Source organism: Falco biarmicus, chromosome Z (assembly GCF_023638135.1).
Source record: "Falco biarmicus isolate bFalBia1 chromosome Z, bFalBia1.pri, whole genome shotgun sequence".
Taxonomy (NCBI): domain Eukaryota; kingdom Metazoa; phylum Chordata; class Aves; order Falconiformes; family Falconidae; genus Falco; species Falco biarmicus.
The window spans coordinates 66,726,405-66,741,607 of NC_079311.1; the positions used below are offsets into that span (position 1 = coordinate 66,726,405).

The 15,203-nt window shown below is 44.2% G+C and overlaps 1 protein-coding gene across 1 annotated transcript; it reads left to right on the top strand.

Moving 5' to 3' along the window:
* Nucleotides 1-680: 680 nt before the first annotated feature.
* Nucleotides 681-10,640, top strand: ESM1 (endothelial cell specific molecule 1). Its single transcript, XM_056325583.1, has 3 exons — nt 681-1,254; nt 5,212-5,367; nt 8,616-10,640. Exons 1-3 carry the CDS (start codon nt 954-956, stop codon nt 8,714-8,716), a joined length of 558 nt encoding a protein of 185 aa, XP_056181558.1. The 5' UTR covers nt 681-953; the 3' UTR covers nt 8,717-10,640.
* The last annotated feature ends 4,563 nt before the right edge of the window (nt 10,641-15,203 follow it).

Sequence of the window (15,203 nt, forward strand, 5' to 3'; positions counted from 1 at the left end):
GGCCCCTCCTGGATGCATGTTAAGGCTGTGTAGACGGTGCTGGTGATGGATGGGGATTTCCCCCTTTAGTTGTGAGGTCAGGGCAGCTCATTGATAGTTCTCCTGAACTTCCTGTGGAAGATCCCATAAAATGCTGGTTTCTGTCTGGCTTGGTTTTAGTTCTAGCAGTAAATTTTGAGTGAAGTAACTTTGAGTGAAGTGTTTAATTCATCTGCACCTAAATACTGATTAAAAAATATAATTTTAATGCAGGCAGGAAAACCACATCTGAGCTCGGCTGTTAAATGGCATGATCTCACTTTGTTCATTAAAGTAACTGTCCACATCCCCTTGAAGGGGATGGGAAAGATTTATTCTTTTAAAGTTTATTCTTTCAGCAACGAGATGATTCAGAGTGATTTTCTTGAGGCTGCATGTGCTGTGTTAGTGAGGCAGAGCTGTCCTGTCAGCAATGTGCCTGGTGTCAGAGTGATCCCTGTCCTACAGGAAGGTATGCAACCTAGTCAGGGTTTGTTTTTTTTTTTCTTTCCCAGTTGTGTGTGGTTTTTTGTGGGGTTTTTTTTTCCCTTTTTTTCTTTTGGCAGATGTCCTTGAGCATTTGAGACGGATGTGAGAGAGTTTTTAGTCTTCATGCAAAACAACCAACTAAACATAACAGATTACATCAGCTCAGGCTTTTCAATTCCTGGATGGCAGCAGAGTGCTAATCCAACCTTCATCCTGGATTTCATAAACTGAAACAACGGAGGCTGGCAGGAGCAGCGCTGCCGGATTGAGGAAGCTGACGACGGTGCAGCATGTGGGCAACACACTGTATAAAGCTCATAAACTTGTAGGCTGATGTGTGCAGCTACCACTTTGGATTCTGTACTGCTGTTTCCCTCGGCACAAGGCACCAGCAGGCTGAGCATTAAAGCCTGCTCTTTGGGACGGAGCATTTACCCTTGCAAGACATGAAGGGCTTCCTGTTTCTCACACTCCTCCTGATGCCCGTGCACGCTGGAACTGCTTGGAGTGCGAAATATGCAGTAGATTGTCCCGAGCCCTGTGACAGTAACGCATGCAAAAGTACCTTGCGCTGTAAGCGAACAGTGCTGGATGACTGTGGCTGTTGCAGAGTGTGTGCAGCTGCTCTGGGGGAGACTTGCTATCGTACGGTCTCGGGTATGGATGGTGTCAAGTGTGGTCCTGGGCTGAAGTGCCAGTTTTACACTGAGGAGGATGACTTTGGTGATGAATTTGGTATCTGCAAAGGTAATAATATTCACTTTGCATGCACCCACTGTGGCAATTTGGCAGCAAGCAACCTATGTATAGAGCTTGCCTCCTGCTTGAAAGGTCTAAAATGGGATTTTTCCAGCTCAGCCCTTAGCCAGGAAGAAAGTTAAAAATACCTGCTGGTATTAAAAGGTGTTACATGTAGGAGGGACAGGGTTATTAATGTGAGAATATTTTTCAGACTTGGGGACATGTGTGAGGAAATACGAGTGGAGTGTGCTCGGAGGTGAAATTTTTGATTGGGATATGGGAGACCCAGGTGCTAGTCCTGATCCTTCTACTGATTTAGTGGGTGGGTTTCTATAAATTGCAAAGACTTTAATCCTGCAAGTCCATCCTTGTCATGGGGTCCCTGCCCCTGCCATGCTCTCCCTGGGGTGAAGTTCCTGTGGGCACTGCCAGTTGCCTGCCCAGGGACCAGGTGCTCTTTCTGGGGTCTGGGAGATGGAGGTAACAGCACTGCCCAGTGCCTGGGGATGTTGTGGTGTTTAATTCAGTCCTGCTTTTGAGGTGCTCAGCTACTCTGGGGATGTGGTCAGGGGAGGCAGAGATGCTCCTGCCTGAAAGATGGGAATAACAGAACAGGAGCTGACTGTGAGATGAACAGCCAGTCACTGCTCTCATCTTATTCCAGGTATGCTGCATGTTGATTTCTTTAGTCACAGACTATAATGGCATTTTTCATGCAAAAAGGAAAATCTTTAAAAGGACAGGAGGTATTAAATTACTAAGAAGTAGGATCAAAGTTATTTTTAAATGAATAATTTTTAAAATAGGCTTTGCAAAGCATGAATGCAGTGAGTTTTCCCCTGTGTCCACGTACCACTCCAGAAAGTAGGTATAGATATGCCTTTGAACAACCTTAAAAGTGGAGATGTCTTGGCAGTTAAATATCAAGCGTATTAATAGCCTTAGTTAAAGTAATGACTTAGGATCAGATGCCGCAAAAATCATTCAGGCTGAGTCACATACAGCACACATTTATTTACATAGGCATTTTAAAACAAAATCATGTGCCTATTTGAGGGTGAAACCCAAAACAATACTTTCATTTATAAAGACTAGAATTTATGCATAAAGTTCATATCCTTGATACACTCATCAGAAGAGTATTTTACAGACATAGCTGACTGATCTTCAGTTTATTAAAAATTACTGCAGTGCAAGATACCACCTATAATTTTTTAACAGCTCCTTTGAATGATTATATACTTTTCACTGTCCTCACAGGAATTTCTTTGTAATACACACTTTAAATGGGAAAAAAGAAACATTGGGAATATGAGGTCTGAATTCCTGTAGCTGAATCTTGGAAGCTCTGTAGAAAATGTAAAGTAAATTTATTTTTTTTTTATCCCAGGGAGTCTGTGGGAAAACTCTTGTTGATTTAAATAAAGCTGTATCTTGACTTAGAGTTGTAAACTGGTATTTAAGGCTTATATTCCCCATATATTTATTTGCACTAAATATTATAGGTGTAATTTCTAATTCTTTTTCTTTTTTCATCTCAGATCTGAGACATTATAATCTCTCTATATATGTATGTGAATTTTATCAGGCAAATTATGGGGCCAAATGTTGTTATCTTATATATTCATTTATAGCTATGATACCAGACCACTCACTCATTTTAATAATTTTCATGTTTGTAATAATTCAGAGTCAGAATGGATAAATTCTGTCTGGTAGCTGGCGACTGATTTACTTTGAAGTTGTGGAAAAATTACTTGAATTCTTTGTTCTTCAGTTTCTGATTTCTAAAGTTGGTAAAACATGGACACTATATGTTTCAGAGTAATTTTCTGGGTACTTTTAGTATTATAAGATTGCATCATATTGTAGTCAATAGCAATGTCATTATTGTCCAAAACAGACTAGGGAAGACTAGCGCTCTGCACTTTTATCAGTAAATACCCTCTAAACTTGAGGTATAACTGTCACAGCAGAGAGCCTGCTCCTGCTTCCCCTAGATCTCTGGGAGCTATTTGCAATTTATTTAGGAGCAGGCTCCTGCTAAACAAAACCTTCTAACAGCAATATTGATTTAGATGTCAATTTCATCAAATCTGAAGAGCAGCGTCAATGCCGGGATTACTCCACACAGAGCCAAGTGCTTGGCGCTCAGACCTGTTTCTATGCTGTTGTGCACAGCTTTGCATCCCACCTCTTGGGCTGAGCGACTTGAGCACCTGCAGTGGGCAGATTAATGCTCCATGTGCTGTGTGCTCTCAGCTTGTCCCTCGGGGAGGATTGTGCACACAAAAACTGTTTTGCTTTAGCAGGATTTTGTTTTTGTGTTATGTGGACAAACAGCAGATCAAAGAGTATCCTTGCTTGGGAAGGGGAGTATGGTGAAGCTCAGTGAGGTCCTCCAGGCTGGAGGGATTCACTGTGCATTCCCTAGTGGGGAAGTCATTGATTTTCCAATGCTTTTTATTTATAAAAATATACCCATTGGACATGCATATAATTGTAAAATGTTGGTTTCTTGTTGAGGTATTAGCCTGATTCTCAGATAACCTAGGCAAAACTAAATATTTGCACTGATTCAAGAGGAGACTGGAAAAACTGAGAAGGATAACCCTGGTGTGGGGTGTTGTATGCACATAAATATGTCTGGCTCAGGAGGTTCCAGCGCTGAAAATGGCGAGCATATAAGGGGGCAAGTATCATTTCTGCTTACCATGCTCATCTTCCTTAAGTGTTTTGTGGGAGCCTGGGCTGGCTGGATCCTTGGTCCAGTCCTGAACGGTCCTTAATCTGCCCCTAGGAGTTGAATTGGAAAGCCTCCAGGACTTGCTGTTTAAGGTGACCATGTACCCTCGGTTGGCAAACACAGCCTGAGCGTAAAGACCTTTCTCCTGGGACATCCCAAACTTCCCTTGGGATGGTCTCTTTGGGGGTTTGGAAAGGGGATGTTGGATCTGGATTTTCCTTTTCTCCATCTCCTCAGGTATGGCCCTGGAAAGTTATACTTTTCAACAGCACGGCAGATGAAAACAAGGGCTGTGACCACAGGTTTAAACCTCTGGGAAGTTATGCAATCCAGCATGTGACACATGTCGGCTATGGGATGGGGCAAATCCTCTGCACCTGACTCTGCACCTGACTTTTTTTTTTTTTTTTTTTTTAAATATTTGGTCACATTCTGACAGCTGCCCTCAAGTTCTCCTTTACCAGCTTGCTCAGGAATGGGAGATTCGATGTGGGGCGGTATGTGATCAGATGCAGTATAATCAGGCAGCAGCCTAAGTCCAGTGATCCCTTCAAAGCATACTCATTCTGTAGGCTGGAGATGTAGGTGAGCTTTTTGGTGTCTGCAATGGGAAGGCAGACCTTTACTGTCTGAGAAGTTTTTGGATAGGGGGAGGTTCTTCGGAAAGAGACAGGAGTGTTGCCAGATGGAGGGTGCGTTTGCTGGATAGCTCCTCAGGATCGGGGCTGCAGCCTCCACCAAGCCTATGTGCAGTGGCCCAGACCACCAGCACCAGCAATAACCAGCTCTAAATCATGACAGACATGTAAGTCAGATAGTATCATGCCCAAATAGTGAATTCAGGAACTTTCTGAAGTCTTCTTTTATAAATCTAAAACTACATCTTCTAGGTTTACATACTTACATATTCATATTGCCTTTAATTTGCATTTTAGTACTAGGAGTTTTCAGAGTATTACTGTTAGCACATTGTAAATAAGTTATAAGAAAAGAAATTATGTATATGATGTGTATCAAGGTTTGTTAGAACTGGAAAATACTTGTAACAAGTATTGTTACATGTTACACTGGCATACTGAAATCCTGTGGTTAATCTTTAGCTGACCTCCACTCAAAGGTTTTCCACTTTTAAGGATATAAGCAGACCAGCTATTAGGAGTGCTGGCAGCTGACCTGGATCACTGAGGTCTGCTTTGCTGTATTACTTTTTTTTTCAGAATGTCCCTATGGTACCTATGGAATGGAATGCAGGAAAACCTGCAACTGTCCCTCTGGCATCTGTGACAGAGTAACCGGCAAGTGTTTGAAGTTCCCATTTTTTCAACTGTCTGCTTCAAAGCCTCCAAATCGACGAAAAATAGTTTCACACACAGGTAAGACTTCGTGGGGCACTTGATTTTGGCAGAAATCACCTTGTACATGAACTAGTATCATGCTGCGCATGCTGTGTGTGAGTGATGTGTGCCTTGGTTGAGCTGTGCAAATAGCTAACAGCACAAGGTATGTTTGTTTTTCTTATTGGCAGCTCCTTTAACACAAGGCAAGAAATTAGGTGAGCTGTGACACACGGTAAAAACATTTTTAAATCCTAAAATGGGTGAAATACTTCTCAGCTTTTGCATGCGCTAGCAGTACAATGTCACCTGTGCAATGGGAGGCTATGCTAAGATTTGCATTAGTCAGTTCTGATGCAATGCATGTAGCTGCTTTGTGTAGAATAAGTTTTCACTAGGTTGCATTTACTGTTGGCTGATATATGGTGAACATAACATCTTTTTTCCATGAAAACAGAGCTTTATACGTTTTCAGGTGTCAATAAATTGTTTTATGAAATGTTTTATTGTAGGCATTTATCACAGTATCTCTGCAGTGAGTTCTTACCTTTAAGATTATGTCTGAAGTGTGTAACAGATCTTTCCTAAATTAAAAAAAAATAAAATAAGGTGCATGAGAAACTGGAGTGGTTTTGAGGCAAGAAGGAGAGAACACTGAAGTTTCTAAAGCTGAAATTAAAATTTCTTCCCCTTTTATTCTCTACCTGATGTTACTGAGGTATATTTGACTGAACAGTGTTTAAATTTAAACACAAATAAATACAAATTTAAAGATTTTAAATAAGTATCAAAGGTTTAATCCTAGACCTACTGGGAGCTTTTCTAGGATTTAATCCAAAAGTCTTTGAATTTTATTTCTCCTCCAAATGCAATTCATGTGCCTTATTTTGATTTTCTCCTGCTGTATTAACCTATCTAAGTTTGCTTCCTTAATACATGGTTTATCTTTGCTCTGCTCTCTGTTTAGAGAAAGTTACATGAAGCAAACTTCTTCAGCTTATGCTCATACCACATTTAAAATGATCTTGAAAAAAAACTTTGTGAAATGGATTAGTCCTGATCCTTTCATATTTTTCTACATGATTGTGCAATTTGCCTTTCTAGGTTTTGTTTATTACCAATAATGGTGCTGAAATAACATGAAAAAACTGCTCCTGTCTTGCTTTTTTCTGTATCTAGCCTATAGTCCAATTACCAAGTAGCAACCTTTCACTAGTTCCTTCTTTCCTTTCCTCTCCCTTCTTGCTTTTGGTCCCAAACCTTCATGCTGCCTTAATACTTAGCAGATTGTCTGATCCCAGCCAGGATGAGATCCTGACCCCATAGGAACAAATGGTACTTTTGACTTGTGCAAAGGTTTCGCACTGATTCTTGCCCTCAGAATTCCATCACTGGAAGTAGACCAGGGACACTGTAGGTAGTACTGCATTTAATGATCACACAGGGTTTCATTTAATAGTGGTCTTCAGAGGTAACTCTAGCATCTAGGACAGATCCTCAGTGAATTAGTACAGCAGTGTATGCTTCTGCATTTTAAACAGGTGAGTTTCTGGTCTGTATGTTTTATAAAAACGCTATGGCTATGTATACCTTAGTAAACTTAATGGTGCCAGGGGTGTTCCTGTGTGTTGCACTTTGACCACCTTCACAGTAGGGCAGCAGCCAGCATACTTTCTCCAAGCCTAGCCAGTCATACCACATGGCCTCACCCATAGCTCAGGAATCAGTGTCAGCCAGGAACTGAAAAATTGGATAAATTTTAAGAGAGTTTAGTGTTATGCACCAGGCTGTTCCATGGCAGCTGTCCTCAGTCAGAAGACAGAATTGTAGTATCACCTAGGTTGGCAAAGACCCTCAAAATCATCGAGTCTAACCACCAGCCCAGAACTGCCAGGTCCACAACCAAACCATGTCCCCAAGTGCCACATCTACATGTCTTTTAAATAACTCCAGGGATGGTGACTCAGCTGCTCACCTGGGCAGCTTGTTCCAATGACTGACCACCCTTTTGGTGAAGAAATTTTTCTTAATACCCAATCTAAACCTCCCCTGGTGCAACTTGAGGCCATTTGCTCTTGTCTTATTGCTTGTTATCTGGGAGAAGAGACCAACACCCGCCTCATTACAACCTCCTGTCAGGTAGTTGTAGAGAGTGGTAAGGTCCCGCCCTCAGACTCCTTTCCTCCAGGCCAAACACCCCCAGTTCCCTCAGCTGCTCCTCCTAAGACCTGTGCTCCAGACCCTTCACCATTTTTGTTGCCCGTCTCTGGACACGCTGCAGCCCCTCTGCGTCCCCCTGGCAGTGAGGGGCCCAAAGCTGAACACAGGATTCGAGGGGCGGCCTCACCAGTGCCCAGTGCAGGGGGACGGTCACTGCCCTGGCCCTGCTGTTTCCCACACCAGCCAGGATGCTGGTGGCCTCCTTGGCCACCTGGGCACACGGGGGGCTCATGCCCAGCCGGCTGCTGACCAGCCCCCCCAGGCCCTTTCCCCCCAGGCAGTTCCCAGCCCCCTGCCCCCAGCCCACAGCACTGCGGGGGCTGGTGTGACCCACGGGCAGGACCCGGCACTGAGCCTGGTTGAACCTCACACAACTGGCCTGGGCCCATCGCTCCAGCCTGCCCAGACCCCTCTGCAGAGCCTCCTGCCCTACAGCAGATCAACGCTCCCCCACAGCTGGGTGTCGCCTGCAAACTTACTGAGGGGGCACTCAATCCCCTCATCCAGATTGTTGATAAAGACATGAAACAGGACTGGATCCAATACTGAGCCCGGGACACCACCACTTGCAACGAGCTGCCAGCTGCATTTAACTCTGTCCAGCACAACTCTTTGAGCATGGCCATCCAGCCAGTTTGTTACCCAGGAAAGAGCACACCCATCCAGGCCATGAGCCACCAGTCCATCCAGGAGAATGCTTGGGAAATTGTGTCAAAGGCTGTACTGAATTCTAGGTAAACAAATTCCAGGCATATTTACTTTACTGCTATAGCTATTGAGGATATGCTGCTTGGTCCCATGTCACAATGGAGTGTTACTATGAGAAGTGGAAACTGAACTCAAATCACCTGCCTTATGCTTAAACTATTAGAAAGCACATCTGGCTTATGCCATAATTTGGCAGAAGTTTTGCAACTAGGTAATTGGAAGCATTCAGAGAAATTCCTGCAAGGTTTTTCAGCTAAGGTTTTTCTGAAGTGTTCCCAAAATCAGGGACATTGCTGCAGGACAATTTTTTTTATTCTCTCATTTTCATGAAATCCACCTTTGTTTTTGTATATTTTCAGAGAATGACATGGCATCAGGGGATGGCAATTCTGTAAAAGAGGAACTTGTTAAGGAAAAAGCTATTCGCTCTCCGGTAATGAAATGGCTAAATCCTCGCTGATACTTAATTACACTTATAAGACTTTCAAGTGAATGCATTTGTCACAGATTATTGAATATGCAACAACACACTTTAAGAACAAAAGTAGATCTGTAACATATGAAAATGTAACCTCTGAAGGCCAATTGTGATTCTGTTTTTCATGAGCAAAATGTTTACTGAAAAATAGACTGTACAGTGTTTATGATTTTTGATACTTGTTTTGATAAGTATTTGAGCAGAGAAATGTATTGTGGATTCCTGAATGTATGGTAATATTAGAAAACCAATATGATTCAGCCCTCCTCATTTAAATAATGCCAGAGGCTGACTCTTGCAGCCTGAGGCTGGGAAAGCTCTCACTGAATTCAGTGTACAGTTTGGGTGAGTGAAACTACTGGTGTGGAGCCAACATGAAAGAAACGCACAGCAACAAATCCCAGGATAGAAAGCAATAATCCTGAATTGCAAAAAGAAGAATAATGTAGGAGCACAACAGTGTGAATTAAATAAGCCAATTTTAGTTATTAGTAACTTTCTGTTTTTTGGAAGTTTGGTGACCATTCTTCAGAGATAAATACACCTTTCTTCAGTGAGAAAACACCCAGCTTTTCAGTTTATATATTGTGAATAACTTAGCCAAGACACTGCAGACATCATATATGGTAATGAAGTAGACTTCAAAAGTTAAATACCGTACAAAGAAACAGCAGCTTATGAAACTATACAGACTTGTAGAGGGTGACCTGAAATGAAAGCTGCCTAGCATTATTTAAATATATGTTTCTATAAAGCAGCTACTTTGGTGCCATTAAGGTGATGTCTGCATTTCTTGGAGAAGAGGGGATAAAAAGTCAGAGGCCAGCAAACGGACCTTTGTACTTTCCATTTTCTTTGCTAGCTGCAGCCCAGCTGTGACTCACAGGGAGTTTATCTGGCCCACTGTAGGGAAGACTTGGACCCTCAGTGAGTGGTAGTGCAGCCGCAGCCTACAGTATGTTGGTACCCAGTCCTTTGCTTCTTACTGCACAAGCAAGAAGTCCCATTAGAGCTAGGAGAATAACTTATATACATTACAGTGGCAGTCCCTCATTCAGTCCAGACTGGATGGTATACTCGTAACATAAAAATCTGCACTGAGATGGATTTGCCAATATGTCTGGAAACAACTGGATCCTCAGATAATGGAAATTGATGTAGCTGTGTCAGGGTGAACCTGGATCGCATCTGTTTAGGAACTGCCTCGTAATGCAGAGCACTCTCATTGCAAATGTGGTTTGAATTTAGTATTTCCTTTGAAATCAATGTGAGCTTTGACAGTGACTTCAGTGAAAGAAGGAGCACACAGCGTTGCAGCCAAAGTATGCAGGATCTGAAAGCGTACTTTAAAAACTACAAACAACAGAAACTCCAACACCTTTACGAAGTCCAAATCGTGATCCAAAGCCAGCGTTGGTGGAAGCAGGTTGCTGTCACCTGGGAAACTAGCACTGAATCATGCTGCTCTAGAACAAGAGGATGATGATAGCAGTAGACATACAAATGTCAGTATGACAGGGCAGGCTCTCTTGATACGATAATTGGAGACAAGTAAACATGAATCTCAAACTAGCATATACCACATTTTAACCTGTATTTGAATGTTTGGGTCTGAGAGGCAGTAATATTATCTTGGGATATTTACAAGCAAGCATACTGATTCTCATCTACTGACATCAAAAGTGATTTTTTTCTTGATTTCAGTGAGAGCAGGATCAAACCCATGGTCCTTCAGCAGACTGAAGAGAATTATTTAAAGAATGTAGTAAATATTTACATACATTATTACTATTCTGCAATAAGTGTCATAAATGACTTGACGAGTTCTTGAATGTAAATCTAATAAGCTGGTTGGTTTTAAAAAGTATATGATTATTATTATTCAATAAAAACACAACTGAAAGTATCACTGTCTATTGTGTCTATCCGTTAATGACAGAGTAAGATGGCTGGTGATGGCATAGCCATGGTGCATGCAGGCTAGGCACAGTTTTGCTGCCACATTCATGGAAACAGGTCACAATGGTTGCAGCTATTTAAATTAATTTGCTGGGCACCATTCTTCATTGCTGAAGGTGAGGGGTGGCCTGTGTTCAGAATGGCTTGTGGCCATAACTTTCAATCATATTCACCTCCAAAATGAGGTGAATGAATCCAGGGTGCATGTGGGGGACAGCCCATCCCTGGCCAATCCCAGAGCAGGAAGGCTTTGGGAGTCCTCTTGCTGGCCTGACCACCACCATGCCAGGGACAATTTAGCCCTGGTGCAGTGACTGCAGCTCCTTGGCACTGTTTGATTTACCATAAAGGAGTCACCTGTGGATCCACACTTGGCAAGTCAGAAGAAACAAAAAGGAGTGACTGCAAACTTTTGGGGGATATTTTTTCTGTTTTCCATCAAATTTATAAAATGCTTTTGCATTTCCTCAGGCTATTGCACGGCAGCTGTCCTCAGTCATAAAACAGAATCATAGAATCATAGTATCATCTAGGTTGGGAAAGACCATCAAAATCATCAACCAGCCCAGAACTGCCAGGTCCACAACCAAACCATGTCCCCAAGTGCCACATCTACATGTCTTTTAAATAACTCCAGGGATGGTGACTCAGCTGCTCACCTGGGCAGCTTGTTCCAATGACTGACCACCCTTTTGGTGAAGAAATTTTTCTTAATACCCAATCTAAACCTCCCCTGGTGCAACTTGAGGCCATTTGCTCTTGTCTTATTGCTTGTTATCTGGGAGAAGAGACCAACACCCGCCTCATTACAACCTCCTGTCAGGTAGCTGTAGAGAGTGGTAAGGTCCCGCCCTCAGACTCCTTTCCTCCAGGCCAAACACCCCCAGTTCCCTCAGCTGCTCCTCCTAAGACCTGTGCTCCAGACCCTTCACCATTTTTGTTGCCCGTCTCTGGACACGCTGCAGCCCCTCTGCGTCCCCCTGGCAGTGAGGGGCCCAAAGCTGAACACAGGAGTCGAGGGGCGGCCTCACCAGTGCCCAGTGCAGGGGGACGGTCACTGCCCTGGCCCTGCTGTTTCCCACACCAGCCAGGATGCTGGTGGCCTCCTTGGCCACCTGGGCACACGGGGGGCTCATGCCCAGCTGGCCACCAACCAGCCCCCCCAGGCCCTTTCCCCCCAGGCAGTTCCCAGCCCCCTGCCCCCAGCCCGCAGCGCTGCGGGGGCTGGTGTGACCCACGGGCAGGACCCGGCACTGAGCCTGGTTGAACCTCACACAACTGGCCTGGGCCCATCGCTCCAGCCTGCCCAGACCCCTCTGCAGAGCCTCCTGCCCTCCCGCAGATCAACGCTCCCCCACAGCTGGGTGTCACCTGCAAACTTACTGAGGGGGCACTCAATCCCCTCATCCAGATTGTTGATAAAGACATGAAACAGGACTGGATCCAATACTGAGCCCGGGACACCACCACTTGCAACCAGCTGCCAGCTGCATTTAACTCTGTCCAGCACAACTCTTTGAGCATGGCCATCCAGCCAGTTTGTTACCCAGGAAAGAGCACACCCATCCAGGCCATGAGCCACCAGTCCATCCAGGAGAATGCTTGGGAAATTGTGTCAAAGGCTTTAGTAAAGTCTAGGTAGATAACAGCCTTTCCCCTCATCCATTAACATCACGTTATAGAAGAGGTTTAGGTTAGTCCAATAGGACCTGCCTTTCACAGACCCAGGCTGGCTGGGCCTGATCACCTGGTTGTCCTGTATGTGCTGTCTGATGGCACTCAGGATGATCTGCTTAATAACCTCCCACAGCACCAAGGTCAGGCTGACAGGCCTGTAGTTCCCTGGATCCTCCTTCCAACCCATCTTGCTGATGGACATCACATTGTGTAAACTCCAGTTCACTGGGACCTCCTTGTTAGCCAGGGCTGCTGATAAATTACGGGAAGTAACTCAGTGAGTGCCTCCACCAGCTCCCTCAGTACCCTTGGATGGATCCCATCTAGCTCCATAGACTCATGTGTGTCCAAGTGGTGCAGCAGGTCACTAATGGTTTACCCCTGGAATATGGGGTCTTCATTCCTGTCTCCCAGCTCAGGGGGCTGGGTACCCTAAGAAAAACCAGTCTTACTGTTGAAGACTGTGGCCAAGAAAGCATTCAGTACCTCAGCCTTTTCCTCATTCTTTGTCATGTTTTCTCCCTGTGGTGGTTTGATACTGGCTGATTACCCGGTGCCCACCAAAGCTGCTCTATCACTCCCCTTCTCAACCAGACAGGGGAGAGAAAAGATAACGAAAGTCTCTTGGGTCGAGATAAGGGAGAGATCACTCACCTGCTACCAACAATGGCAAGACATACTTGACTTGGGGAAAATTAGTTTAATTTATCACCATTCAAATCAGAAAAACATCTTCCCCCCACACCTTCCTTCTTCCAGGGCTTGACTTAATTCCTGACTTCTCTACCTCCTCTCCCTGAGCAGCGCAGGAGAACAGGGAATGGGGTTTATGGTCCGTTTATCACACGTCGTTTCTGCCAGTCCTTCCTCCTCACTCTTCCCCTGCTTCAGCATCGTGTCCCTCCCATGGGAGACAGTTCTCCATGAGCTTCTCCCATATGACTCCTTCCTACAGGCTGCAGTTCTTCTCAAATAGCTCCAGCGTGGGTCCCTCCCACGGGCTGCAGTCCTTCAGGAACAGGCTGCTCCAGTGTGGGTCCCCAGTGGGGTCACAAGTCCTGCCAGCAAACCTGCTCCAGTGTTGGCTTCTCTCTCTAAGGGTCCTGCCAGGACCCTGCTGCAACATGGGCTTCCCACAGGTCACAGCCTCCTTTGGGCATCCACCTGCCCTGGTGTGGAGTGCTCCGTGGGCTGCAGGTGAATATCTGCCTCACCATGGTCTTCACCACGGGCTGCAGAGGAATCTCTGCTCTGGCACCTGGAGCACCTCCTCCTGCTCCTTCTGCACTGACCTTGGGGTCTGCAGAGGTGTTGCTCTCACATAGTCTCACTCCTATTTTCTGCTACAGTTTTTGCACAGATTTTTTTTTTCTCTTTCTTAAATATGTTATCACAGAAGCACTACCACCATCGCTGATTAGCTCGGCCTTGGCCAGCAGCAGGTCCATCTTGGAGCCAGCTGGCATTGGCTCCATTGGACATGGGGGTGGCTTCTGGCACCTCCTTACAGAAGCCACCTCCATAGAACCCCCACTACTAAAACCTTGCCATGCAAACCCAGTACACCCCCTACTTCCAATAAAGGCTAGAGATTCTCTTTAGCCCCTCTTTTGTTGCTAATGTATTTATATAAACATTTTTATTGTTTTTTACAGCAGCGGCCAGAGTAAGTTCTAGTATGGCTTTGGGCTTCTAATTTTCTCCCAGCATAACTTCACAACATCCTTGTTCTGCTCCCAAGTTGCTTCCTCCTTCTTGCAAAGGTAATAAACTCTCTTTTTTTTCCCCCAGAGTTCCAGCCAAAGCTCTCTGTTTAGCCAGCGTGGTCTTCTTCCCCGTTGGCTCATCTTCTGGCACATGGCGACAGCCTGCCCCTGTGCTGTTAAGATTTTTTTCTTTAAGAATGTCCAGCCTTCCTGGATTCCTTTGCCCTTCGGGACTGCCTCCCAAGGGACATGAAGTGATGTTCATGCAACCAAAGGCACTTCACCAGTCTCTTCTTTATTTCCTTTTGCATTTTTCCTGGCTCTCCACTGGACACTCCAACTCATTTCCCCTATTTTGCACATGTGGGTTTTCTTTCAGATTTTTTCTTTTCTTCACCCAACTCCATGTTCCAGGCCTCCTCTTTTCACCTGACCTTCACACACAAGCTTGAAGTTACCTATAGATGCTCTTCTCTCCTGAGGTAAAAGTAATGAAGTGGTTCATCACACAATGTGCTCCTGTCATCTAGTTTCTAGATTTGTTTTTAGTGGGGTCACATATTATTTCCAGTATGAATACGCTTGGCCTCATTTCTAGCAGGTAGACTTCATTTTCTCAACTACTAAACAAGTAAGCTAGCAATATTTGCACCACCTTTTATTTTATATTTAATGTGCAATGACACTGGTAAGAAGTACGCTGTAATGTAATATTATAGTTTCTATGACAGCCTGTACTATAGGATGTTGCAGACACCATGCAGTTCAAACAATGTATCATCATACATTTCAGGGTGACATCTGAAATACACAGAGCAGAAAAGCCTGAAATATATTCAGATGTATTCCATCCATAATTCAAATAATATTTAATATATTTCCAGTGCAGTCCAACTTTTAATGAAAAACAGCATCATCAGCTTCAACTGTGTAAAACATCTTTAATGTACTCTAATATTTCCTTGTATAAATACATCCACACAAGTATTGTGAGATGTATCACTGCCTAGTCACCACAGTGTGATTAACAATATAATTTTGCTACTCTGTTCTGCTGGGACATACACATTAGAGCAAACACAACAAAGTATGTATTTTAAATGAAAATGTATTTATTATCACCTCTG